The 27,835-nt window shown below is 53.3% G+C and overlaps 1 protein-coding gene across 4 annotated transcripts in view; it reads right to left on the minus strand.

Annotated features, from left to right (window-relative positions):
- Alpl (alkaline phosphatase, biomineralization associated) overlaps positions 1–27,835 on the minus strand; it is a 61,013-nt gene that overhangs the window by 5,654 nt on the left and 27,524 nt on the right. For 2 of the 4 annotated variants that reach the window (XM_028875360.2, XM_037203089.1), the window contains exons 2-8: positions 13,083–13,236; positions 8,174–8,293; positions 7,098–7,213; positions 5,984–6,158; positions 5,332–5,507; positions 2,246–2,389; positions 467–536 (exon numbers count right to left, since the gene is read on the minus strand). In XM_028875360.2, the coding sequence (XP_028731193.1) occupies positions 467–536; positions 2,246–2,389; positions 5,332–5,507; positions 5,984–6,158; positions 7,098–7,213; positions 8,174–8,293; positions 13,083–13,143 (862 nt within the window). In that variant the 5' untranslated portion in view covers positions 13,144–13,236. The other 2 variants (XM_037203090.1, XM_028875361.2) reach the window with 2 other exon arrangements.

The raw sequence follows: 27,835 nt of genomic DNA on the forward strand, positions 1-27,835 counted from the left end.
GCCCAACAACTTGCTGTTTTCAGCAGGTGAAAGGGCAGATCTTCGACTCAAACCCGAGAGGACACAGCACCATATCTCTGAGGCAGTGGACTCTGGACAGGGCTCAGAGGGGCAACATAAGCGTGTGCACATTTGTAGGTGAGGTCTGAGGGCACAGCGGCCTGTGCGGTGAAGCGGCAGAAACTTAGGGGTCATTGTCTGCTCTGCTCACTGGCCCTGGGCTACTCCCATGTGAGAGCCATCTCTCACAGCTGAACAACAGCTACGGGAAGCCTAGTGCCACGCCTCCCCGAGCATCTTGGGAGCAGGAGCCACTAGCGGCCTGCAGCCCTGTGGCCCTCCTGCGGGCAAGCTGGCCTCTGTGCCAATAGGCCTCTGGAGTGCGCACTCTCCTTGCTGGTCCCCAGCAAGGTGGGGGGCTGCCTCTTACAGCCCCAGCCATGGGATCCTCACCTTCTCTACTTACCTAAGAGGTAGTCCACCATGGAGGGGTCAAGGGCCAGCAGCTCAGTGCGGTTCCAGACATAGTGGGAGTGCTGGGGGGTGGGAAGGGCTGCGTCAGTGCAGGTTGGGAAATCCGGGGACAACCCTGGCTGGCCTCAAAGTCAGGGTGGTTCCGTTTCCCTGCATCATTTAACATCCTGCCCTGAGCACCTACCTTCTCTGTACTCAAGAAACGACAGATCTATAGGGATTATCATGTATAACCCGGGTAGATGAGGATCCTGGGAGTTGGATCAAGGAGGGCTTCCTGGTGGAGGTGATACCTTTGGGGGGGGGGTCTTGAATGCAAAGTAGAAACTGATCCACCTGAGATCAGGGAACTGCTTTTCCCACAAGGGTGTCACAGGGTAAAAATGAGACCAGAGACCTTGAATGCCTACAGGAAGGAAGGAGTGGTATTTGGGGGTCCCTGGAGAGCCAGGCAGGAGTGAAGTCCACCTGCTGTGCCTTGGGAGTCCCACCCCTTCCCCAGACACAGGACCACAGGGTGAGACTCTGCCTGGATTATCCAGGGCCCAGGTGTGTGGTCCCAGCACTGTGAAGAATTTGCTGTGTCCTCAAGAGAGCTCCTTGCCTTCTCTGGGCAGTGGCCTTAGGAGCAGGTTTTTGTTTCTGTTTTGTTTTTCCAATACTCCAGGTTGCTCTCTGGGAGCAGGGAGAAGGGACGGGAGAAGGGACACAAGAATCAGGCTCAGGTCCCCAGTGCCCTGCTGTGTCAGGCAATCCCCACAGCAGTCTCTCAAGCTGTCCCCATTTTACAGATGAGGATGCTGAGGCATACATATATCAGGGTGTTGAGAACCACTTCTGGGCCATACTATTGATGCCCAGAACAGGAACCCTATCGGGCAGGGCTCAGAACCATAGTACGGGTCCCTCCCCATGCCAGGAGTCTATACAGAGTCCTGGGGCAAGAGGATGGCTTGCTGGCCCTGATCATGGAAACTGAGGCAAGAAGGGGCGGGGGGGGGGGGTTCTTTGGTTTGCCTGTCCAAGCCGGCCCTAGAGGGGAAAGTCGCTCACTCGCACATCCTGTACCCATGCATGGGGCTGTCCCCAGCTCTGCACCAACCACACTCTTAGCTCAGCCTCATCCCATCAAGCCTCCCCAGGGACCGCCCTGGAACCCTGAGAAACCCAACCCCAGAGTGAGATCAGAGCGACTGCCAGGCTGCTCCCCACTGTCTTCAGCCCTGACCACAGTCATTTCCAGATCCAGCTGCCCCGCTGGCCCACAGCGGCCGATTTAAAGGGCCAGAGGCCACTGGGAGGAACCAGGGCCTGGCCTGACCTTGCTCCAGCCTCCCAGCCCACCCACGCCCCGGCCCAGGGGATGTGCTCTGAGGACTTTACACCTCGCTCGTACAACTTCTGTTCAGCTGTGTTCCCCTGTGATCTGTCTGCCCTGCACTGCCTCCCCTTTGTCTCTCTCTTGCTCACGGCTTCTGTGGTATCCTCTCTGCGTGCCTGTAGATCCCAACTTCCTGCCATCCAGGCCCACAGCACTCCCTGTGTTTGTGTGGCCCTGTAGGTGCCAGCCTGCCTGGGGCCCATCCAAGTGACTCCCTGACCCTGTCCCCATCCCCCTTGGTGCCCTCCCTGCAGGGAGCAGGAGTGTCAGTCACGGGTCTGTAAGGGATAGAATGAACAGGACCCTCACTGGAAGAGGACATTTGAGACATGGGTGGGGGTCCCGTGGCCCAAGGCCCCACAGCTGACCCCATCTGCAGCCGTTGGCTACCTTGTGTCTGGGTTTGAAGCTCTTCCAAATGCTGATGAGGTCCAGGCCGTCCAGCCTTGTGCCCCTGGCCTTCTCATCCAGTTCATATTCCACATCAGTTCTGTTCTTCGGGTACATGTACTTCCGGCCGCCCCCCATGATCACCTGAGGGACACACAGCCATCACAACCAGGGTTCTAAATTGTCCAGAAGCCCCAGGGGTCCCAACCTGCAAAGCAACTACCAGAGTCTGCGTGGAGGTGTGGATGCTTGCCCAGCAGGTAGGTCCTGGGCCAGTGTTCTCTCAGCCTCTGCTTGTTCAGATTGGAGAGATGGAATCACTGATCTAGCAGAACTCTGGTTTGGGGCTTCTAGGTGGAAATATTAGTGTTCCTGAATGCTTACCCCACCTGGCTAACACCCCCTGTGGAGGAAAGACCATTTACTGTGTGCCAGATCCTGAGCCACTAAGACAGAGTAACTCGCTCAGCCTCCTACCCAAGCTGCAAGGGAAGCGGCCAGCATTTTCTCGATTAGACACGAGCACAGAGATGAGATTTCTTGCTCTTCAGCCACACAGTGGTGCACAACACGGATAAGATTCAAACCCAGAACCCAGTGTTTCTCTCCCAGAAGCCCCTGATGGCTCTGCTGTACGCCTGAGTCAAGGAAGGGGCCCCCAGGAGTCTCTTCCCCCACAGTGAGTGGCTTCGGCCAGGGAGGTCTTGGGGCAGCCCAGCTGGGAACCAGCCCACTGCCTGGGCAAACACGGGCCGGCCTCACGTCTGTGTAATCACCGCCAGGCTAATTTTATCCACTGTGGCTGGCATGCGCGGGCAGACGGACGCGGGGTTGTTTGTTTGCCTAGGGAATCCATGTTTGAAGTCCTAACTATTTTTAAAGCAGCGGCCAAGAACATAACAGCCACAGCCCATGGTGACCACCATACCGTGTCCTCCTGTCACCGTGGGCAAGAGCCCAAGTTGCTGCCCCTGGCTGCCACCTGAGATCCACTGTCCCCAGATGGGGCAAAGTTCTCTCCCTACCTTCGACTCTATTTCCCAGGGTTCTACGGGGTAAGGAGAGAGATGGGTGTCTGAACTGGCAGTGGGCTTGGGGAAAGTACCCCAGGGACAGCCAGGAAGGTCAAGGACACTGAAGTAAAGAGCTGACTCTACTGCTTGTTAACCAAAGGCCTGTTTTGTTTGTTTGTTTGACTTTGCAGGGCTTCAGTTTCCTAGTCTATAAAATGGGAACGGCTGTCCAGAGAAGAAAGGCAGTCATCCAGGGTCACTGGGGGACCCCACAATGGAAGATGTCCCTACAGAAGAGGACAGTGAAGATGCACAGATTCATTCCTAAGGAGGCCAGGTCTTATCCCCACCATGCGCCAAGGAACTGGGATAGTGCAGACTGGGATGGGGAGAAAAGGACTCCAGGTCGCTGGCGCCTTCTGTTCCCACAGAACCTGACCCCTTGACATTCTCAGAGTGGAACTGAAGCCCCCAATCTTCCTGCTGGGAGTGCTTGGTTCCCAGCCCAACGGAGACTTCACACGGGCTCATTAAACTCCCAAATAACAGGCTCGCTGTTCGCCTTCGGGGTTTAGGTTTGTGTCTTCCCCTCTCTCTCTTTAAAGCTCAAGATATTTGTTTTCAGAGTGGACACCACGATTTTCATTTCATGAACGGTCTGGGAGGCTTTTGGAGCCGTGGTGACAGAAGGGCAAATGGGCAGAGGGGGCCTTAAGGGTTTCCTTTTCCACTCCTTAGCTCATGCCCTCACGGCTCTGGGAGACCCCAGCTCCCTCCCTGCCTCCGTCCGAAGCATCTTGTCCCAAAGTGCCTCTCCCTGGCCAAGCTGGCTAAAGAGTTCCTGTAATTAGCTGGGACCAGTGTTCTCACACATGACCTCATCCTGGCCTCCTGCAGCACACCCTGGGAGCCCTGGGAGCCCTGGGAGCCAGCAGGTGGGAAGTGGGAGGACAAGGGAGGGGAAGGGCTGCCTGGAAGGTGGAGATAAAGCCAGACAGGTGGCTGTGTCCCAGGTGACTCTTTCCTTGGAGGAGTCAACAGGACCAGTGGTCCCGAAGGCAGCGCTTCACCCGCTACTTGGAAAGAGAGTGGATGTGTGTGTGTGTGTGTGTGTGTGTGTGTGTGTGTGTGTGTGTGTGTGTGACATTGAGGAGGGCAGGGAGACACGGCACCTGGATCTGAGCCTCAATGAGGCTTTCTCTGAGCCTCAATGGATCCATATTTCAGGCTCAACGGGCCTAAGTCATGGTCAACCCTTATAGTAGAAAGAGAACAATTCAGAAGTTCTCCCAAGAGCTGAGGCCTGCATGTAAGAACGTGTTTGGGTGTTGAGGTGTGTGCGTCAAGGACAGGTGGCCTACATGTAAGGGCTGCCGCTCACACTCACAGGGCAGGCTCTGCGCCAGACTCAGCTGGGATTTACTCACTTCGTTCTTGCAGTGAGCTGCTGGAGCAGGTCCAGCTGGCAGAAGGGTTGTGTGCACGGGGAAGCTCAGAGAGGTTGGGTAACGGCACAGGGTCACAGAAGCCGGCGGCGAAGAGCAGAGAAAGGGTGGGAGAGGCATGGCATGCTCTGGACCTTTCCCGGGCACGTCAGCTCTGTGTGCAGGCACGTGCCGCTCTGTGCAAGCGTGAATACGGAGGGCAGGCCATCCCTAAGACCGCACCGTGTGTCCGTGTGTCCGTGTCCGTGTCCGTGTCCGTGTCCGTGTCCGTGTGTGTGTGTGTATCAGTATATACTGAGTGTATGCGGGAGACGTCAGTGGATACCAGGGAGGTAGGTGGCAGTGAGAACGGGGCATGGGGTGCAGCATCAGGCCCTAACTCACGGAATAATCCCTGGGCACTCCGTTCGCAGGGTGTGGCAGCCACATGATGGTGTGCCTCACAGAGAAACCTTCCAGTGGGTGCCTGACCCAACCACAAATCCCCTAATGGTCTGGGAGCTCTCCCAGGTGCGTGGAGAACCCGGGCCTTTCCCAGGCCATCCGGGGCCTAAGGCCCCCCCCCCCGCCCCAGCACCTCACTGTCCCCCACCCTGTCACACCATCCATGCCTGGTGCTCCCACTTACATCAATGTCCCTGATGTTGTGCATTAGCTGATACGCGATGTCCTTGCAGCCCTGGCTCAGAGCCTCCGGCGGCATCTCATTATCTGAGTACCAGTCCCGATCAGCCGAGTGTGCGTAGGCTGCACTGGGGGTGGCGTGATTTACCCGCGTGGTGGTCACGATGCCCACAGACTTCCCTGAGGTGTGGGACAGGAGAGGTTAGCACACCTCGTAGACAAGGAAGTCCCTTCGGACTTCTACCTCCCCCTCCCTGCCACAGACTGCCTCCCATCAGTTCCTCTGGTTGCCTGGGCCTCAGTTTCCCTAGTTTGCCTGAAGGCAGATGCAGCTGAACACCCTTCCCTGTACCTGAGGTGGGCTGAGGTCCTCTCCTGCATCCGTGGCTTGTGAAGCCCATGACTAAAGGAAGCCCTAGGCAGCCCCAAAGGGGCCTCTGATGGAGAGCGAAGGGCTGTGTCACCCTGCCTTCCAAGTCCCTGGGGCAGAAGGAAGGCGCAGTCACTCTGAACTGCTGCAGGCTGGCCCTGACTCGGTGCTTTGACCTCCACCCAGGGGAGCCAGAGGCTCTGGAGAGCCTGCTTCCACCCTCCCACGCACGGACGGGGAGACTAAGACCCAGACAGTCACAGGAGCTCTGCCCGTGATGGCTCACCAGCATCCTTGGCCCAGCGCAGGATGGAGGTGACCTCGTTCCCCTGAGTGGTGTTGCACCGCGTGCGCTCAGTGGCCGCGCTCACTCCCACAGTGCCCTCATTGGCCTTCACGCCACACAAGTAGGCCGTGGCGGTGCCCGCGCTGTCGGGGACCTGAGCGTTGGTGTTGTATGTCTGCGGGTGGGAGGGAGAGTCAGGGGACGGGCACCCACCGTGGACACCCCACCTCCATTCCCATCAAGGGAACATGTGAGGGGCGCTGCTGCTCATTGAGGTCCCCCCCCCCCCGAAGCAGAAGGTCACCTGACCGAGCTGCCTGCTTCCCATGCCTTGGCAGAACTCAAGGTTTCCATCTGAGTCAGGGTCTGTGGAACCAGCCAAGGGTGGGGAGCAGGTGGGTCGGGCAGAGGGAGAGGAAAAATGTCCCTGAGGGGAGGGGATGCCGGGAGGGGACGGTGGGTCTGAGAGACCAACGTGGCTTCTCTGCTGCCCCTGCAAATGGTCACCACTATGCCCAGACTTCCCAGGGAGATCCTATAGGCCTACCTTCTTGGCCTCCATGAGCCTGAGAGCTCCCCAGAGGTGCAGAAACTACAGCCCCCCATTCATCCCCTAGAAGAAGCCTGGTCAGGAGGAGCTTGCTATATTATATACCATCCCCCAATAACCACAGCTGCCCCCCGGCATACAGGGTACTGAATGACTCACACCGGTAATCTAACCTGGGAGGTGGGAGCTAGGCTGACTCTGTTTACAAAAACACAAGAGCAGTCACAACCAAAGGTGTAGGGGTCAGGACAGTGACTACTGTCAGTGGAGGAAGAGACAAGGACAAGACACGGCTCAGGGGACAGCAGGTCTATGTTCCGTTGCAAGAGCCAGGTAGGTGTTGGTTACATGGACACCTGCAGCTTGGGAAAGATTCAAGCTAGACTGCAGGTGTTGTTTCCCGGGCATGTTACATGTGAATGGTGAATGGGGCAGGTTACACACCAACAGGATCTAGATCAATGTGCGAAAAGCCTCTAAACCTTGGGAATGGCTGCTCCTGTCCTGGTTCCACAGTGGGACCACTCAACCCAGGAGGTGTGATGGACCTGGGCCAGGGCTCACCTTGGAGAGGGCCACAAAGGGGAACTTGTCCATCTCCAGCCGCGTTTCCTCCCCCGTGTTATGGTGAAGCTGGCCCTTAAGGATGCGGGCGGCCGTCACTGTGGAGACGCCCATCCCTGTGTGCAGACAGACAGCTCAGACTCTCAGGCCCGCCAATCAGTTTTCCCAGGCATCCAGAGCTCTCTGGTTCAGTGCCAAGACAGTCAGGGCAGGGGGCAGCTGACAGAGGGCAGGGCTCTGTAAATGCCATGGGCCGGTATCTCTGTCCTTTCCTGCAGCACTCTCAGGGACCACAGCTTGGTCCTTTCTCCTAAATCTATCTCTCAGAGCCCTCCTCCACATGGCCCTTTCACTTGCTACCAGGAATCATCCTTTCTAGCTACCCATTGTCTCAGGCTCCAATGCCCCAGCCTCAACACTCCCAACCCTACTGCACCTAGCCCCACCATTCCCAGGGTAACTGTCCCCAGCTGCACCCTTCGCAGCCTCACTGTCCCCAGCCCCACCATTCCCAGCCTCAGTTTCCCCAGCACCACCATTCCCAGCCTCAGTTTCCCAAGCCCCACCATTCCCAGCCTCAGTTTCCCAAGCCCCACCATTCCCAGCCTCAGTTTCCCCAGTCCCACCATTCCCAGCCTCAGTTTCCCCAGCCCCACCATTCCCAGCCCCACCATCCCCAGCCCCACCATTCCCAGCCTCAGTTTCCCCAGCCCCACCATTCCCAGCCTCAGTTTCCCCAGCCCCACCATTCCCAGCCTCAGTTTCTCCAGCCCCACCATTCCCAGCCTCAGTTTCCCCAGACCCACCATTCCCAGCCCCACCATTCCCAGCCTCAGTTTCCCCAGCCCCACCATTCCCAGCCTCAGTTTCCCCAGCCCCACCATTCCTAGCCTCAGTTTCCCCAGCCCCACCATTCCCAGCCTCAGTTTCCCTAGTCCCACCATCCCCAGCCTCAGTTTCCCCAGCCCCACCATTCCCAGCCTCAGTTTCCCCAGCCCCACCATTCCCAGCCTCAGTTTCCCCAGTCCCACCATCCCCGGCCTCAGTTTCCCCAGCCCCACCATCCCCGGCCTCACCATCTCCAAGGAACATGATGACATTCTTGGCCACATTGGTATTGAGCTTTTGGAGTTTCAGCGCGTTTTTCAAGGTCTCCTGAGCTTGCTGTCGCCAGTAATTGGGGTCTTTCTCTTTCTCTGCAGAGGGGTGGTCATTTGGTTATGTGGGGAATTGGCTATCCCTTCCCAATACAGACCCCCAGGAGCTCATTGCTGGGGGACGAGAGGATCTTAACGTGGAGGAGGCAGTGGAGGTTTGTGAACAGGTTCCAGGCAAACCCTGTAAAGAAGCCTGGGGACACCTGCATCTTCACACATCTCAAAATGAAGAAACCAGAGATCAGAGACACCAAGTGACTCACCCAAAGACACACAGCATGAACGAATCTGGCAGAGTTAGATTTCCCTGTGAAACCCACACTTGCCCTTCACCCAGCAGGGAGCAGGTGCAGCCACAGCCAGCAGCCAGCAGGGTAATCTTTAACCTCTTTACAGGAACAAACCACTGCCCAAATCCCTAGAGGTAATCAGCCATCAATGATAAACTCTAGCTGGCTTTTCAATACAGCGGGTTCAGCAGGACTGGGCCATCTTGTGAGAACCCTGAGAGCGGAGCTGGAAAGCAAGCCTCGCCCTGGGTGGAATGCATCACATGTACAGACAAGGCCCTCCTGTTGGGGTAGCTGGGAAGGGACTGGCTGAGGCTCTCCCCCCACGCCTCACTCTCCAACTCTCACTGCCTCCCCGGGCCAGCACCTTAGTTAGAGTTAATAAGAGCTGGAGTCTCTCCTCTTCCTCCTCCCCTCTCTGTTTCTATCTCCTGTAGTAACCAACCCATAGCTGTGGTAGTCTGGGCCTCAGTTTCTTCACCTGTCAAATGGGTTACCTGTACCTTTGCTCAGGCTTTTTGTTGTTGTTGAAACAGGGTTTCTCTCTGTAGTCCTGGCTGTCCTCTAACTCACAGAGATCCGCCTGCCTCTGCCTCCCTCATGCTCGGATTAACGTGTGTGCCACCATCGCCTGGCTATCGGGGTCTGTTTGAGGATTGCACTAAACGTGGGAGTGACTTACCTGCTTCACAGAGGGTCTGCAGATGCCCTTTCACCTTTTTCCCAACCCCGTATTCCTAGGAGACCCCTCGGGTCCCATCTCTGGAAGTGGTGAAGGGTCTCCACTGTCTACAAGGCTTCTTTTCTGGGTTTCCCTGGCCCCACTGGCCCCAGCCACAGAACTAGAAGCCCAAGGCTGAAGGCCCTGTATGGATGCCCCCTCCAGAGACCTCCCACTTTGGCCAGGGTGAGACAGAGGCCAGCAGAGGTGAAGGGTCCAGTCCAGGGTCACAGTGTCTGTCCGTGGGCTGGAGCTATGGTCACACGGTCCAGCCTGATCAGGCCCACACTTGCCTCTCAGGACCACGTGAAGCTACTCTGTCCTGGCACCTGTGTGGATCCCAGCCTGTGTGCCAAGAGCTCGGAACACACACATCTCCTGTCCCTTCTCAGCGACTTCATAGGAGGGGCATCACTTCCTCCCAGCAGGAAGGGAAGAGAGCAAAAATGAGCTGCTGGGGAAGACCTGAGGACATTCAGGTCACCAAGCAATGGCCACTACGGACAACCCAGGAATGGCGGACTACACTCTACCTCAACCCTTGGCCTCCCAGTCTCCAGCCTCCTCCACGATCTCCTCTCATATGTCCTGCACCCCAAACACTGCCTGCTGTCTTCGTCCCTAAGCCCTTCTGCTTTAGAAGTGTCTGCTGGGACCCCCAGTTTTACACCTCACAGTGGAGACCCCCAGTGGAACCTGGAGGCCTGGGCCTTGCTGTCCAGTTCTGGCCATTGGGTAAGTTCTTTGCTCTGGTTTTGACCAGGGTGAATGGAATGGGGAGCTAGTGATGGGGGTCATAAGATTATATATAACAGATAGCCCCCCCATTTTTTTGAGATAGGGTCTCTCCCTGGGCCCTGGAGCTGATTTGGCTGTGCTGGACAGCAAGTCCCAGGCACCCTGCAGCCCCCACTCCCCAGTCCCGGGTTACAAGCATATGCCCCCACATCTCGCCTTTCACATGGCAGCTGGGGACCAAACTTAGGTCCTTATCCGCTGAGCCCTCATCTCCCCAGCCCCTAGGTCAATGGTTCCGATCACTGCTTCTGCAGACCTGGATGATTCCAGTCTCTTCCTCACACACACACCAGAACGTCCCTGGTCACAGAGCCTCCGCAGGCACTGAGTGTCACTTGGGGGTTGAAGAACTTCAGCCCATTCTGACCACATGCCCATTACCCCCAGCAGTCAGGCAGACACTGGGCCTGACTGACGCCAGTCTGCCCCATGCCCATGATCTTTCTCAACCCTGGCCCTGCCACTGTTCTAACTGGTCTCCGCTAGGTTGGGAATCCAAAGAGGACTCCAGGGCCTGCTTCTAGGAAGGGCTGAGTCAACACCAAACCAACCTCCTTGCCAAAGATCTGGCAGTATTAAGCAATGACAGTGTGGATGACTGAATACCAGGAGGCCTTTGTTTCAGGGGACAAACGGCGGGGACCGATGCCCAGGATGTGACATGATGTCCTAAGGTACTAATTAGTACCCACTGCATGAATCCACTTGTATGGGGTCCAGAACATACAGAATGATGCTTGGCACCAGGAAGGAGTTGTTGGGAGGGGCACTGAGAAGCTAGTCTCTGTCCTATGCCTGGGAATGTCCCCCTAATCTGGACAGTGCCTCCACAAACATATATATATGAAAGCCCGTCATTCTGGACAGCTAAGATTTACGCTCTTTACTGTTAGTTATAATTAATTATAGAAAACAGACAGTGTAACAACATGACATTCTCCTTAGAGAATGGATATAACAGGGCTGGTGAGAAGGCTCAGTGGGCAAAGACATTTGCTGCCAGGCCAGCTGATCTGAGTTTTATGTCTGGGACCCATAAAGTAGAAGCAGAGAATTGACTCATATAGGTTGTCCTCTGATCTTCCCATATGAATGCGTGTGCATGCATGCACACACGCGCACATATGTGCAATCACACACACACAAATAAATAAACTGTAATTAAAATTTATTTTAAATGGCTAGAAAGAGAAATGAAAATTAAATTGTTGAATAATAGCAGATCTTTTCCATCTGTTGCTTTTAAAAATGTATATGGGTACTTTTTCTGCATGTATGTATGTCTGGGTACCACATATGTGCCTGGTGTCCACAGAGTCCAGAAGGGGCTATTAGGTCCCCTGGGACTGCATTTATAGATGGTTATGAGCTGCCATGTAGATGCTGGGAGTCAAACCTGGGTCCTCTGGAAGAGCAGCTGGTGCTCTTAACCACTGAGCCATCTCCCCAGACCCGGCTGGGTTTTTCTGTTTGGTTGGCTTTGTTTATCTCTTCCTTTTCTATCTGTGGCTCATCTCTCACATCCAGGTGGCCTGTGTGTGCTGAGAAGCAGGGACCCTGACCAGGGGAACCTGGATTCCCAAGGGTGCTCATGGATGGGCCTCACTGGCCTCCAGAGAGCATGCTGGTCCGGGAGCCCCACCACTGTGGAGCGAACACTCTGCAGGCCCAAATCCTCTGCAGAAACCAGGGAGTTCCTAAGAGCAGGAAGCAGCATGCTCTGCCAACTCACTTCTCGTCCGACGCCGAGTCAGTCCCTGCAACCCCTTAATGGCTCCAAAGAGGAGCGGCAGTATCTCCTCCAGACAGATGGAGAAACTGAGGCTCACCGAGAGCAAGGCAGGACTTTCAGCCACATGATGGATGGATGGAGCCAAGGAGGGCTCTCCTTGCTGACTCCAGCTGCAGAAATGCCAGGAAAAAGGAGCTCAGGGCTAAAGTTCTTGTTCTGAAAGCAGGAGGACCCGAGTTCAGATCCCCAACACGCATCTGTAATCCCAGTGTTGGGGGAACCAAGGCAGATGGATTCCAGGGCTTGCTGGCCAGCCAGTTTAGTTAAAAAGGTGAGCTCCAGGTTCAGAGACCTCATTTCAGAAATAAGGTGAAGAGCTGGAGAGGTGGCTCAGTGGTTAGCGGCACTGGCTGCTCTTTTAGAGGACCTCAGTTTGATTTCCAGCACCCACATGGTGGCTCACAATTGTCTGTAACTCTAGTCCCGGGGGACCCAAGGCCCTCTCCTGGCCTCCATGGTCACTTCATGCACACGGAACACAGATATACATGGAGAAGAAGAAAGAAATGCCGAGAAAGAGAAACAACTTAACCCCGGTCCCTAAACTCAAGAACGGAAAGGAGAGTGGTGGAAATCCCCAGAAGGACTTCAAAGGAAGATCAAAGATCAGAGGAGTAAACAGGGGTGACTGAAGAACTCTGGGGGTGCCAGGGCAGACACAGGGTCAGCTGTGACTCAGGTGGAGCAAGAGATGGAATGGGAGAGACAGCCTGCGTCTGAGCCGGAGATTTGAATTGAGAGCATAAAACATTGGTCCAAAAACTCATCCAGAATTAGTGGATCACCTGCAGCATGGAAAGGGTTAAACACAATACCACATCTCAGAAATGCTTCCATGGGTAAAACAAAGAAATTCCCATAGAAACATGGACCAGCAGTTAGGAAGGTACACTGCATGTTCAGAGGACCAGAGCTGGGTTCCCAGCATCCATGTGGGGTGGTTTACAACTGCCTTTAACTTCAGCTCCAGGGGATCTGGTACACTTTTCAGGTCTCTGCAGGCGCGCGCGCACACCCACACCCACACACACACACACACACACACACACACACACACACACACACCTTCCCACTGAAGGGAGTTCAAAACCAAGCTGAGGGGTCTTGCTTTGAGTGCCTGGCTGCCATCTCCTCAATACTTGGGATGAGTCTATGACCTCGAACCCCGACCACACTCTCATCCAGCCCCGCCTACCCGCTCCTTCCACCTGAGTCCCGCGGTCCTACCTGGCACAAAAGAGTTGGTAAGGCAGGTGCCGATGGCCAGTACTAAGAATGGTGAGATCATGATGTACCCCGAGACCCGTTCCTCTCTGGAGCCCAGACGGGTAGGTGGGGAGAGGTGGCCTGGTGGTGTCAGCCGTTAATTGACGTTCCGATTCTAGAAGTTAGAAAAGAAGAAAAAAGGTAAGTGGGTGCAGCCGTGGAGCCGTTTCTTCATCCCGGCCTTTGTTTCCTTGATTCACTCAGCAAGAACTCGTTGAACACCAAAAGCCCGGCACTGGGCTACCACTCTGGGAACAGAATCACAAGGATAGTTGGGCAAGCATAAATGCATCTGTATTGCAAATAAAATACCATCCCACTTCCCGGCTGCTAGCCTGCCCCAAGGGCAGGCTTTTCACGCCATACTTTTGATAGAGGCCAGTGTTGGGGTTGCCAGTCAGGGCAGCCTTAGGCCAAGCCCAGAGTTTGTTATTCTGGAAGTTCTCAGGCTCATGGACCACACCTCAAAAAGTAAAGCCTACACCTGAGTCCACGGCCTTTGTGTGTCCCACACAGCAGGGGTAGAACAGTTTCTTCTCAAGGGTATTTGTCCCTAGGACACCAATATTTGCCCCATTGTCTTCAAGGAAGTATCAGAGGTATAAAAGCAGAAGTATCTATGTAGCTCAGACTGACTGAGGATGACCTTGAACTCCTTCCTGATCCTCCTGCCTATGCCCATCAAGTGCTGGGCTTACATGGGTTTGCCTCAGCAGCTGACTTTGATTTTTATTTTATTTTTTTAATGATCTTCTCTGCATTTCCCCCAATTATTTCCTTTTTCCTTTTTTGGGGTCAATGCTGGGGATCAAACCCAGGACCTCGTGCAAAGCTGGACAATTGTTTGCCGCTGAGTTAGAATTCAGGCTCTTTGGTCTGAGCTTGCCTTTCCCTAGTGACTAATATCCTAAGCAGCTTCCCACAGGCTCCTTGGCCCCGGGCACAACTTCTGCACTGGGTATCTGTTGAGATAGTCTGCCTTGGAGCTGAGCTGGGGAGCTGGCTCAGCAGTAAAAGACAAACAAGGCCGGGGGCATGAGTTTGATGTCCAGAAGCTACAGTGGAAGAGGAGAACCAACTTTGAAAGGTCCCCTGGGACTTCGGAGGTGGCTCGGAAGGTAAAGACACTGGCCTCAAGCCTGACTCCGTGGTGCAGTCCCTGAAAGGAACCCACAGGGTGGGAGGAGGGGACAGACTCTGATTCCCACATTGTCCTCTGACCTCCCACACGCACCATGGCACTCCTGAACTCACACACACAACAACAACAACAATACATTTGAAGAATACATCTGCTCCCCACCTCCACCCCACCCCCCCACCCCTGTGCTGGGGATCAAACTCTGGGTTTCAGGCTTCCCACAGCTGAGCAATACCCTCAGCTCACCTAAAACTTTTAAAAAAATTTTTCTTTTCCTTCTTTCTTTCTTTCTTTCTTTCTTTCTTTCTTTCTTTCTTTCTTTCTTTCTTTCTTTCTTTCTTTCTTTCCTTCCTTCCTTCCTTCCTTCCTTCCTTCCTTCCTTCCTTCCTTGTTGTTTTGTTTTTGTTTTTCAATAGGGTTTCTTTGTGTAACGGTTTTGGCTGTCCTGGAACTTGCTTGGTAGACTAGGCTGGCCTTGAACTCACAGAGATCAGTCTGCCTCTGCCTGGGATTAAAGGTGGGCGCTATCACACCCAGCTAAAAATATTTTTTAAAGGGCTAGAAGAAAGACAGCAAACATTAACTGGTAGTTTGCTCTGGTGGCAAGACTAGGAATTATTTCCTCTTAATTTTTTTTCCCAAGCTGCCTAAAATGAGTGTGTATAAATGGCTTAAGCATGTTTTTAACCGTGGTCATGTTGTTGCGATCACAGGCAGCTAGCTACAGAATGTCTAACCGTCTGGCTAAGGATGCTACAGTGTGATTTTAACTATCAAGTGCTTTGTTGGGAAATAATGTTACCATATCAGCCCAAGCTCGGATGTGATTATCTCTTCTGTGGTGGGAAACAGAAATGACCAAAATTCTATGGTGAGAAAGGTGTTGGGACAGATAAGCCACCAATCTACCAGAAGGTGAGGCTCTGGTGTAGGAAGGCGGGTAGAAGAAGGTAGAGATCTGGAGGAAACACCCTCCATCTAGTGCCCAACTGCACTTATCTCTGAGGTCAATTCAGGTGATTGCTAAATTTAAAAATAATTGTTTTAACTCATTTTAAATGCCAAATAAGGGGCTGGAGAGATGGCTCAGAGGCTAAGAGCACTGACTGCTCTTCCAGCGGTCCTAAGTTCAATTCCCAGCAACCGAATGGTGGCTCACAACCATCTATAATAGGATCTGGTACTCTCTTCTGATATGCAGACAAAACACTATATACATAATAAATAAATAAACATAAAAAAATAGTGCCAAATAATTTCATAGCAAATCCTAAAATTAGAAAATCCATTAAGTGGGCATAAAAATATTACTGTGTTATAATATTATTCACAGCTGTTTAAATCTGAAGTCATCCCTTTCAGGACGAAGTCCAACACATTCCCCCCAACTTTACAAAGCCTCAACTGTTAGCATGCATTTCTCTGTTTTCAAAATAATTCTTTCCTGGTCCATTCCAGCCACTACACTGGCACCCTCCTGTGGTTCTCAACCCTCCTAATACCGCGGCCCTTTAATACAGCTCTTTATGCTGTGGTGACCCCCAACCCCATAACATTATGTCATTGCTACTTCATAACTGTAATCCTGCTACTGTTATGAATCATAATGTAAATATCTGATATACTATCTATTGTAAGCCACAAAAATATATGAAGTAGGATTTCAGCTAATTATGACAAGTTAATATCTGGAAGAAGCCAAGGGCCTTCCAGGTCAAGCTGAGACTCAAGGAGTCTTGGTGATATTGGCTTTTGATTATTAGCCATTTCCTACTATGAATTTCTAATGTGCTATTGTAGCTTTTCCATCATTCATTGGGCACCATTTCCCCTCTAAGGGATATTCAGATAACCTTCTGTGCAGTAACGCAGCCAGGATCCCTAATTTCAGGCCTTTCTGTCATTATCGTCGTTAGCAGCATCCCGCCAGGACCATCCCCGGACAGACAAAGTATCTCTAAGAACAGACTTAAGCACCCAGACTACCTTTGAGTTTGAGAAGGTCTGGCAGATGTGCTAATTAAGCTTAACTTTCTCCTTTCCAAAGTCTTATCTCTAGTTTTAGATCTCCCTTTAACTATTAACTCAGAACTAAAGGGTCTTTACTTACAGGTCCATCAAGCTGACTCAGGCTGCCCAGCCACCGAGTACACTCCCCCGCCCTGCCAGAAAGCAGTAGCCAAGAAAGCTTGGACAGATAAGGGGCCAAGGAAAACAAGGCAGTTTTATTTTCACTCATCATTGATAGACTCCTAACACTTTAACCACTTCTAAGAGTATAGTTGAGCACATAAAATCCCCTTGCTCAGCTATTAACTGAATTTAGCCCTCAGTTGATTCTATTCCCCGTTAGTCACTACCCTTTTGGGTTGCAGATGATGGCTGGCAATCACTGCTCTTTTAGGTGGATCTTATTGCCTCTCTTTTTGACCCTGGGGGAGTTCAAGCCTGGTGACCTTGCTTTAACCAGAGCATTGCTATTGCATGGGTATATAACTGTAAGCCTCAGAGACTTGGGAGGACGGGACAGAGAAGAGAAAAGGGAATGGAAGAACCAGATGGGTAAGAACTGGAGGGGAATGAATTGAGATGGGAAGAACTAGATTGAAGGGCTAGAAGAGAGAACTAGAGGGACAAGATGGAAGATGAGGAAGAGCCAGATAGGGAAGAACAAGATGAGGAAGAAGGAGATGGGACAGGAGCTAATAGGGGAAAGAACTAGATGGATGAGAACCTAGAAGGGGCAGAACTAAGATGAGAGAATTAAGATAGAACCTAGAGGGCACAGCAGATAAATGTAGAGAGAAGTCAGGCAAGAAAGGAGCAAGGCATGAGAGAGCAGAACTGAAGCTGTGTAGAAAGAATTTTATCCCAGAGGAATAAAGTAGATGGACAAAGAGCTCGGTGTACTTAGATTAATTTCCCAAAAATAATTCACGCCATTTGTAGCTTCTCTTCTGGGCCCCTGGGAAGGAGATTATTAAGGCTGGTCCTTAAAAATTTTCAAGAATGATCCCAAAGGGGTTGCAATCTGTGCTCCTAGGAAGGACTGAGGTGGCCATTCACTACCGGAAGAGTGTCATTGAATGCAATTTTAGGCACCTGGCATCACCCAACACAGCTGAGCACCATACAGCTGCCACGGGACCCCTTTTATTTTATGCCAGCCTTGTTACGTGTGTCCAGCCCACCACACAGAGGAGTTGGAAACTCATGGTCGACAGTGCTTTCCACATGCTCCTAACCATGTGAGGCTGAGCCAGGAAAGCCAGAACCTAAGCACACACCCGCATCAACAGAAGAAGCACACAGACCGCACGCAGCACCCCTTTGTTTCGGGTACTTATTCCTCTAGACAGGGTGGCATAAGACAGTACAGGGTGTAGGTGTGGAGCCGGAAGGGGACCCATGGGAACTTCTGAGGTTCAGGTGCTGTCTGCTTACTGATGAGGTGCAGGTCTGCCCTTGGGCTTGGTTTGAAAAGCGAGCCATCTCTTACTTTATGGCATGGGGACTTCTCTGCAAGTGTGTTACGGTCTCTAAGGCTGGAGCTGCCCTTTGGGAACACAGTCAATGTGAGGTGACGGCCCAGTATGGGATTTCCAATGACTAACTTCTTTTTCTTTTTTTTTTTTTCCCCTGAGACAGGGTTTCTCTGTGTAGCTTTGCGCCTTTCCTGGAACTCACTTGGTAGCCCAGGCTGGCCTCGAACTCACAGAGATCCGCCTGCCTCTGCCTCCCGAGTGCTGGGATTAAAGGCGTGCGCCACCACCGGTCCAGCAGCCCATGACTAACTTCTGCAGTGAGCAGAGAGGAAACTTTACTTGTCTCCCGTGACAGATGACCAGACCAAGACTTTGAGAGGAGACATGGTTAGCCTGTGCTTACAAACAAGCCGATGGAGAGCTGAACATTGACCATAGGGCTTCTGAATCCAGAAATAGCAGCAAGATTCCTACGGCAACCCCAACCCCTCCATTTCCTCAAGTGTAAAGCAAAGGCTGAGGTCTGACCCAAGAATAGACTCCTTCCACGCTGCCGTGACTAGGGTGGAGACCCGCCTTGTCACCCAAGCCTGTGCTGTCTCCTGTCATCAAGCAATCCCCATGGCTAAACCCAGCAATCCCGATTTGTCCTCTATCACCACTTTCCAGCACTGGACGAAACAAATTGACTCAGCCGGTGAGGCGGCTCAGCAGATAAAGGCGCTTGCTGCCAAGCCTGAGGACCTGAGTTCAAGTCCCGGAACCCACATGGTGGAAGGCATAAGCTGACTCCTGCAAGTTGTCCTCGGTTTCACTCATGCACCGTGGCACATGAGCACACACGCTGTCTCACCCACACAACCCATATAAATAAGTTGACATTAATACAGGAGCTGGAGATACGGATCTCTGGTTGAGAGCCCTGGCAACTCTTGGAAAGAGTTTTATTGATTCCTGGCACCCACAGGGAGGCTTACAACCACCTGTAACTCCAGGTTCGGGGACTCTGATGCCCTCTTCTGAACTCCGAGGGTACCAGACACACACATGATACACAGACATACATGCAGACGAAGCACTCATACACACAAAAATAAAATTTTAATATATATAAATAAAGCCATTGATCAGTGTGGGGAGAGTGCAGTATAGATTTTTTTCGTCATGATCACAGTACCTCTCTCCATCCCTCTGGTACTTTGATTGATCAGCATATAGAATTTAGACAGGCTTTGTTACATTTATATCTACGCATTTCTCTCATGGGGGGAGTTACTGTATTGCATACACCTTTGTCTCTTTAATGCTACTATAAAGAAATACCTTGTTGTTTTACATTTTGACCTTATATGCTGAACTCACATTCTAAGCTTTTGTGTGTACACGTGGGATTCCTTGGCATTTTCTATGTAGCAAGCATGTAATTTACCAAGAGCTTAAGGGCCAGCAAGATGGTTCTATTGGAGAGCCTGACAACCTAAGTTCGATCCCGGGGACCCATAGGATGGAAGGATAGAACTGATTCCTGAAAGCATCCTCTGACCTACACACACACACACATTCTCTCTCACACATACACAAAGTAATGTAATAATTTTATAAGTAAAAAAAGTTTTGCTTTCTCCTTTCTAGTCACGTGACTTTTTCCACTCTGTCCCCTTGCTTTTTGTACTGGTCTAGTGTGAGGAAGAACAGAAAGGGTGAAAATAAACATTTCGTTCTTGTTTCCGATCTTCGGGTGAAAGAACTCATCTTTCAGCATTGATGTGGCATTTGGAAGTGTGGGGCGGAGTGGATTTTGTGGGGACAATTCAGGGACTTGAATTTGACGAGATGGGTTTGAAGTGTCATTGGGAAGAACAGACAGTTGGAGATAAGCCTGGCAGCTCTTGGCTAGAGGCATACATTTGGGGATCAAGGGCATCTAGTGCTGTCACAATCTTGATGAGACTCCATGTCTGAGAGAGGGACAGGGCATCGACATAATGTGACAGGAGCCTCAGAAAGCCAGGCTGAAAAGAACTATGCTATCTTCTTCCTCCTCTCTCCTTCTTTTTCCTCTCTTCCTCCCTCCCTTGCTTCTAGATATAACTCCAGGTCTCCCACATGCGAGGCAAGTGCTCTGGCCCCTGAAATCCACTCTAAGTGGGCCCCAAAAAATGTTTTTAGCTTGGTAAAATGATGAAAGCCTTATGCCAAAACTTTAAAGAAACCCTTATGGAGAACCATGGCAAATTCCCTGTTAACACTGGCTTTTGACCCAGTGAGTTCTTGTCCATAACAAGGAAAACGTGTCGGGAACATGACGCCACATCTACGGCTCTGATGTATCAGTAGGAGCAAAACTAGCTGTCGGACCTGCAGCATGGACAGAGCTTGAGGAGGGACCACAAAGGACCAAACACTGTGGGTGGCACAGGAACACGGATGAAGGGGTTAAGGAGCCACGGCGAAGCCGCAGTACCTGTGGCCTGAGAAACAGAACGCATTCCACTCCCTCCGCACCCAGTGTCTAAAGAACGGAGGGGGCCCACTAAAAGGGCTCCGGCAGCCAGCATGGTTAGTCTGAGGGTCCAGAGTCTCTTCCCTCCAGGGGGAAGCTCTGGAAACTGCAGACCCAAACAGTGAAGGTCTTTGCACACTGAGCCTGAGGCCCCCGGTCAGCCTGGGACACAGAACTCTGGCCCCAGGGCCCTGCATTAAGATGACCGTGTGGCACTGAGTATCTGGAGACCTAGGAAATCCTTCAGCCCCCTGCCTCAGCTCATACTCCTCCCCTCCCTCACCCCAGGCAGCTCAGGCTGAGGGACATTGCTGGGCCCGGTCTGGGGGAGTCCCGGCTGCCCGCCACCCACTGTTGGAGTGGACGCTGGTCCATAGTTCCCTCCTACTGCCTAGCCTGGTCCCTCTGCCAGGCTTCCAGCTACGTGATCGGATTCTTTAGGACAAGAGCGCAATGGCTCTGGCTGGGCTCTGGCTTTGGGTTGAGGAAGCAGCTACTTGGCAGGCCAGAAGGGAGGCTGAGCTGGCTGCGCCTGGGCCCTGACAATGGCATTCTGAGGCAGTGGCTCCAGAGTCTGGCAGAATGCCAGGCTCCAGCTGGTCTCAATAGAGCTAGGACAATCTGAAAGACAGGAGAAGTCCATTACCAGGCACTGTCATGTCCACCTGTGAGCTCGTACGGCCTCCCAGCCGCAGGTATTTCTGCCCTCACATCACAGTTCACAAAACTGAGCCAAGGCCCATCCAACCAGCTGATAGCCACATGCACACCCAGGCTGACTCTGCCATCGCCTTCTCCGGGGCTCTGCCCTCTTCTGGCCTCAGTTTCCCCACCAGGGAGAGGAGGGACTAGTGTCTATCTTTTTTTTATATGAACAGTCACTTGGGACAGAGCACTTGGCAGGGGCAGGAGTTAGGGTCCCCTACCTGAGTGGCCTGGCCAGGCGACAGGTGAAGAAGCACAGAAGACCCAGGGCTAGCATGAACAGGAGGAGGCTGCCAACCGCCGTGACCACCGTGTCCAAGGTGGGTGACAGGAGGGCCATCTTGGAGTCAAGAGAGCCTTTAGATGTGGTTGTCACACAAACCTGCTGGCTCTGAAGCCTGGGGTCAGTGGCCGGTGACCTAGCCTTACCCCTGAGTTAATCTCCTGGGATTAGGCAGGAAGGATGAGATGGAATCCACAAAGTTCCCCTCCCCCACTCCACTCCTGGGAGAGGTTGTGGGGAGGGCTACCTGATGGCTGTTCATTCAACTCTGTCCATTCACCCTTCACTCCAGAACATTTGCCGAGTGCCTGCTGTATACCCAACTCTATTCTAGTTCTGGAAAGATGACTGAGCAGCCAGTGTAAACAAAGTACCTACTATGTGCCAGGCCCTTTATGAGATAAAAGCTAAGAAGGGGCAGGGGTCTGGCCCACAGGGTCGAGTGCTTGCCTAGCATGGAGAAAGTCCTGGGCTCCATCCACATCCCAGCATAAACCAGGCGTGATGGGCTTGCCTGTCATTCCAGTAACTGGGAGGTAGTGCAGAAGGGCCAGGAGTTCAAGGTTATTCTCAGCCACTGTGATGGCCAGTGTTAATATCAAGACTTTAGAATCCTCTAGAAGACTGGCCTTTGAGTCTGCCCATGGGGGTTTATTATGATTAAACTGAATTTCAAAGATCTGGTGACACATTCCAAGGCTAGAGTCCTGGTCTGGGTAAAATGGAAAAGAACCCAGAAGCAGTGTGTGTTCACCTATTTCCTGTCTGTGGGTTCGATGCCACCAGCTGCTTCGGGGTCCTCCCGCTGTGACTTCCCCACCACCCCACCACGAAGGACTGTGCCTTGAGCTGTGAGCTAAAACTAAACCCTTCCTCTCTGAAGTTGCTTTTGTTGTGACAGCAACAGCCAAAGAAGCTAAGACATCCTCATAGTGAAGCAGCCTGGGCTACACAAGACCCTGTCTCCCGGGGCTGGAGAGGCGGCTCAGAGGTTAAGAGCACTGGCTGCTCTTCCAAAGGAATTCCCAGCACCCACATGGCAGCTCACAACTGTCCATAACTCCAGTTCTAGGGGACCCGAAACCCATGGCAAAACATTAATGCATACACACACACACACACACACACCCTGTCTCCAAAATTTGGAAAATAATCAATAAAGCTCAGAAAGGAAGGAAACCCTGATGGAGACCTCACAGCCACTGTTGCCCACATCTACCCCATTCACAGGCCAGAATAAAGTACTTACTGTGTGTCTAACCCCATCTGAGCCATTTCCAGAGGAGGAAATAGGTACAGCGGTAGGGATCGAATCTGAACCAAATCTGCCAGCCTCAGAACCGGAACAGCACCAGGCCTTCCAGGTCCCTAGCTGGCAGTTACCTGAGAATCCACATGGGCTGGAGGCGGAGCTAAAGTCCACTGAGGGATTGCCTGCCGCCCAGCTAGCCTCTCATGGCATCCTGTACTATCAGCATGGCAGCGATGGTCCCACCTCACAGACTGAGAAATGGAGGCTCGGAGTCTCTCAGTGCCCCCTACACATGTGCGTGCACACACAAAATACACAAATAAAAACACGATGAAAATGTAAAAGTCACAAGAGCCCTCATCCTGCATCTGCCTGTTCTGTTGGCGGTTGTGAGCATTCAGTGAACAGGATTAAAGGGACATTGGGGAAGAAGGTTTTCTGGAGGGGATACACCTGTAGTCCCAGCATTCAGGAGGCTAGTGACTCCTTGTTCCCCAGCTAGCCACCTTCTGGGCCCCAGGAAGAACAGAAGTGTAGCTGATCGATCCCCATCAGCTGGGATTCAGAGTGCGCCCTGCTGCCGAGGCTGGGGAAGGGGTAGTGGGAACAGAAGCCACTGGGCAAAGAGACCCTGCAGAAGGCTGGCTTTAGCTGCAGGGCCTCAGAGGGGACCTGGGACCAGTCTCTACCAAACCAGGTGTCTCTGATAATCCCTGCTGGCTGGGGCGTTATTCATTCACAGATGGAAGTTATTTAGGGCTGCTGTGACGGACTCAGGAAGGGACATGCGCTGGAGAGAGCGGACTGCGGTCAGATCCAGGAGGAATTTCCCTAGATGGGGGTAAGCCAGATGCTGGGGGACAGAGCAAGCCCCAGGTCTCCAGCTGCTGACACACAGCAGGAAACAGACACATAGGAGGACAAGACCGAGGGAGGGCACTGAGTTCCTCAGAGGGAACACCCCAGCCTCAGCACAGCTGTATACTGCCCTTCCTGATCTGGAGAGTTCTCTGAAGTCCACCCAAGGACGCCTCTTGTCCCCTTTCCATTTCCCCCTCAGCTCTGCCTGCCAGCTGCCCTCACCCCAGCCCCAGCCGGGCATCACCTCCTAACACAGCATGAGCTTCTCTGCCCTCGGGCAGTCTGTGGCTGGAGAGGTTGGTGCGCCAGCCAGGAGGCAGGGAAGGCCTGCCAGGCCAGCGGGCAGGGGTGTTGGAAGAGGCGGCCTGGCGGCAGGGGTGAACCTTGTCTCTGCCCCTTAAGCTGGACACACGCTGAGGTGAGAAGTCTCACCCCTGCACCGGGCAACTCCCTTGTGGAGTAAGGTCTGAGAGTGACTCCTCCAGGCTGCCCTGAAGATTCTGACCATTTTACCATGGCCAAGGCTCCCCCTGGACTTGGGGCAGGCAGGTGTGAGGGGTTGGGAGGCAGTAGCAGCTATGGAATGCAGGGCAGTAGGCAGAGAGCATGGGGGAGACAGAGGAGAGCTGGATGGACACATGTGTGTGCGCGCGCGCACACACACACACACACACACACACACACACGCACACACACAACCTGCCCACATGCCTGCTCACCTGAGGCCGGAATGGTCTTCCTTGCTCTATAGCGCTTAAAGCAAAGCTCAGCATCTGGATCGAGGAGGCCACAGGTCCCTGTCCCCTGGCCTGTCACATACACACTGGGAAGAAACAACCTCCAGGCAGCGTGAGGCTCTGTCCCCTTAGAGGGGACAGGCTATTAAGGGTAGTCTTGGAGAGAAGGTTGCCAGGAAGCCTGGCAGCGTGGCTAGGTGAGAGGAAGAGCCAGGAGGATCGGCGGCTAAGAGGCGGGATGTGCAGAATTTCAGTCGGGGACAGTGGCCAAGCAGACAGCAGGTGTCTGACGACAGAGCAGCCTGGAGTGGCCCCAATGGAGTCAAAGCAGGACCTGGCTTGTGACTTCACTCACCCCTGTCACCAGCCCTATTTCATAAGTGAGGGCGTGGCTGCCGGAGCTGGAATCAGAAGGCCCAGGGCAGGGTTTCTGGAGCGATCTCAGGCTCCCTTCCCTGGGATACCAGACAGCCCTGTGGGCTGTAGCAAAGAGCTGCTGTGGGAGGAGAGACAGGCGGGCCAGGGGGCGGGGGCGGGGGTGGGGCGGAAGGTCCAGGGTACCACTTTATAGGTACACAGGCTTCCTCCCTCCCACGCAGAGGACACATTCTGCCCTGAGCCTGGAAGTTGAGCAGGGAGGAGGCTGAAGGGACTCAGGAGCCATGCGTCCCCGAGGTGCGTTTCAGGCCCCTGCTCCCTCCCGTGCGGCACCCAGCCCTCGCGGAGGGAACCCCTCCACTACCAGGAGATGTGGCGGTCCCATCCTTCCACTACCATCAAAAACTGAAAGGCCCAGAGAGGGTCCATGACCTTCCAGAGTCACACAGCACATTGATGAGTCTTCTTCCCATTGGAGGAGATTACTAGAGGTCAAAAGGCTGTCTGCAAAGGTTCTGAAACTTAGGTCAAGCACATCGCCAGAGGAAAACATGTCAAGCGCAGCATTAGAGAACACTCCTTCCTCATGCTGCCCCGAACTTACAGGGTCTGGCTGTGAAGCCCAGGCTAGCCCAGAGAGACAGACAGAGAGAGACAGAGAGAGAGGTGGTCAGAGTGTGATGGTGCATGTCTTTCATCCCAGAACTTGGAGACAGAGGCAGGTAGCTATCTCTGAGTTCAAAGCTATCCTGGTCTATATAATGAGTTCCAGGCTAGCCGGGGCTACTTTATCTCTAGTTACTCATTTAATCCACAATAACCAGCAAGATAAACCCTACAGCTTTTCTCATTATACAGATGGGAAAACAAGAGCACAGAGAGGTTAAGTAGCTTTCCCACAGTCAAACAGCAAGTGACCACATCAGAATTCAGCCGTCCATGTGGGTGTTTTTCTGCTTTGGGGAGGCCTCTTGGGGCCCAAGTGTAAATTCCTACAACAGCACCCTGCCCAGCTGGAAATGGGCCACTATTTGCTCTATCCAATACACACGCGATAGGGACTGGATGACACCGAGTGATCAGAACTCTGAATACAATACGTTCTTCCCAAATCTCAGTCTGCCACGCTTGTCTTGGGCTCCTGGGGGAGGGGTTCCCCTTACCCCAGAGAGAGACGCGGTTACCTGCCTGAGGTCACGTGTTAAGAAAGGCCTAGAGTCACTCCTAGGACATTCTGGGCCCAGCTCCCTGCCCCAGCATCCGCGGCCAGCTGGACTGTGGAAATCCTGCAGGACTTGGGCAGGATGTGTTCCTGGGTACACTCCTACCTCTGCCACAAACCCCAGCTTCAGTTCATCCTCCTAGAACGACGATGGGAACCAAGTGCTCCCACTCTCAGACACCCTCCCCACCCCCAGCTCTGTCCTGGCTGCCTTTCCTCTGGGAGGACCTGGTTGGTGCCCCGGACAACCCTGGGAGGAGGCTGAGGAGGCTCCGGACTGTGTGGAAACTGGCCTTGAACTTGTAACGTGCTGGGTGGGCCTGACACAGGTGGCACACGCGGGGGACGCGCAGATGCTGGTAGTCGACAGCTGCCCCCCCCTCCCCCCCAGCATCCTCTCCACATTCCAATTGAGCCCGTGACCAGCAGTCAGGCTCCCAGCAACTGGGGTGTTAGAGGCTCTCAGCAGTGGGGGGGGGGACAGGAACATAGGCATGTGGTGAGCTAATCAAGGCAGGTGTGGTGCCTCAGGCCTGTCACCCCAGCACTTGGACAGTGGGAGCAGGAAGAGCAAGTTCAGAGCCAGCCCAGGCTCCTGAGCTCCTGACTCAAAAATTAAACCACCGGCAGGAGTGGGGGTGGGCAGAGATCACACGGACTGCTCACTCTCGCCACGGTGCCTGTAAGAACGGGAACTCAACAGGACAAGGAACAGTGAGAAAAAACAGTCACCTGTCGTGATAGTGACCTCAAGGAAACCAGCGCAGCTCTGATTGGTGGAGGCTGTCTTTGCTCCCAGGGCAGAGATGTGAAGAAAGCTGGTCAAGGTCACCCAGCAATTCACAGGAAGAGGAGGAAGTCTTCACAGGGCACCTACTGTGTGCTGGAAGCTATCTAGGCAGTCTCCCTAGGACCCAGCGTGGGCAGAACTCTCAGGCCCAAACCCATGGCAAGGTGTGGGAGAGCTGGGAGCCAACCAGGCCTGGAAGACCCCTCACGCAATGCTTTGGCACCCCAGCATCTAACAGGACCGCTCCACGTGGACTGGGTCCGTGACATGGGATTGTACGTCAGCAGAGTCTCCTGGCTCAGCCTGGGCTGTGGGGCTGGCAGAAAGCCACGCTCATCTCAGGCCACTCAGGCTCTCATCCAGCTCCTCGCCTTGAATGTGACTTGTCTCCCTCCCTGGTCACCCACCATTCTGCAGAGACAGTGAGCCCATGGGGGCTATCCTAGGCTAGCCTCCCATCCCTACCCCAGGGATGACCGCTCCACGAAGCTTCCAATGTCAGCTTATGAGACAGGACTTCTTCGATGTTCTCTGCTGCCACCGTGGTGACGTGGTGACACCTGCTTGTCGTATCTGGCTATTCTGAATCCATTCCCCTTCCTAACGAGGGAAGCCCACTCCCTTCAGCTGTGGTGGGCGGGGTGACTGGCTGATGTGGGGACCTTCTCCACCTGAACGGCAAGGCCCTGTCAAGGAGAACACCTGGAGGGTGGATCAGAAACGTACAGAGATGCCGAGTGGTGGTGGCGCACCCCTTTCATCCCAGCACTTGGGAGGCAAAGCCAGGCGGATCTCTGTAAGTTCGAGGTCAGCCTGGTCTACAGAGCGAGATCCAGGACAGGCACCAAAACTACACAGAGAAACCCTGTCTCAAAACAAAAACAAAAACAAAAAAACCCCACAACAACAAAAAAGAAACCTACAGAGAAACCCAGGAGTTGGACGATGGTGTCCAGGCCCTGGATGCAGGCATGCCTGAAGCTCACCTCTGAATGGGAGCCAGTTCATTCTCCTATTGTTTGCTTTGGCTTCTCTGTTGCTTGGAGCCCAGATTCTGCCCTCAGAACTCCAGCAGAGGGTTTTCCTCAGCTCCCCACACTATAAACAATCACATCTGGTCATTCACGCTCAGCTGGATATTCCCACCAAAGGGAAGAGACGGGACATACACGCTAAAGGTGGTTGGGCACACTGCTAGTGAACAGTAGAGGAGTGGGAACCACACACGTGTGCAACCCACGGCCGTGTGTGGTGATGCATGTCTGTAATCCCAGTACTCTGGAGGCAAAGGCAGGAGGATTGCTCAAGTTCAAGGCTACCCTGAGCTACAAAGCAAGTTCTAGGCTAGTCAGGGCTA

Source organism: Peromyscus leucopus, chromosome 2, assembly GCF_004664715.2.
Source record: "Peromyscus leucopus breed LL Stock chromosome 2, UCI_PerLeu_2.1, whole genome shotgun sequence".
Taxonomy (NCBI): Eukaryota; Metazoa; Chordata; class Mammalia; order Rodentia; family Cricetidae; genus Peromyscus; species Peromyscus leucopus.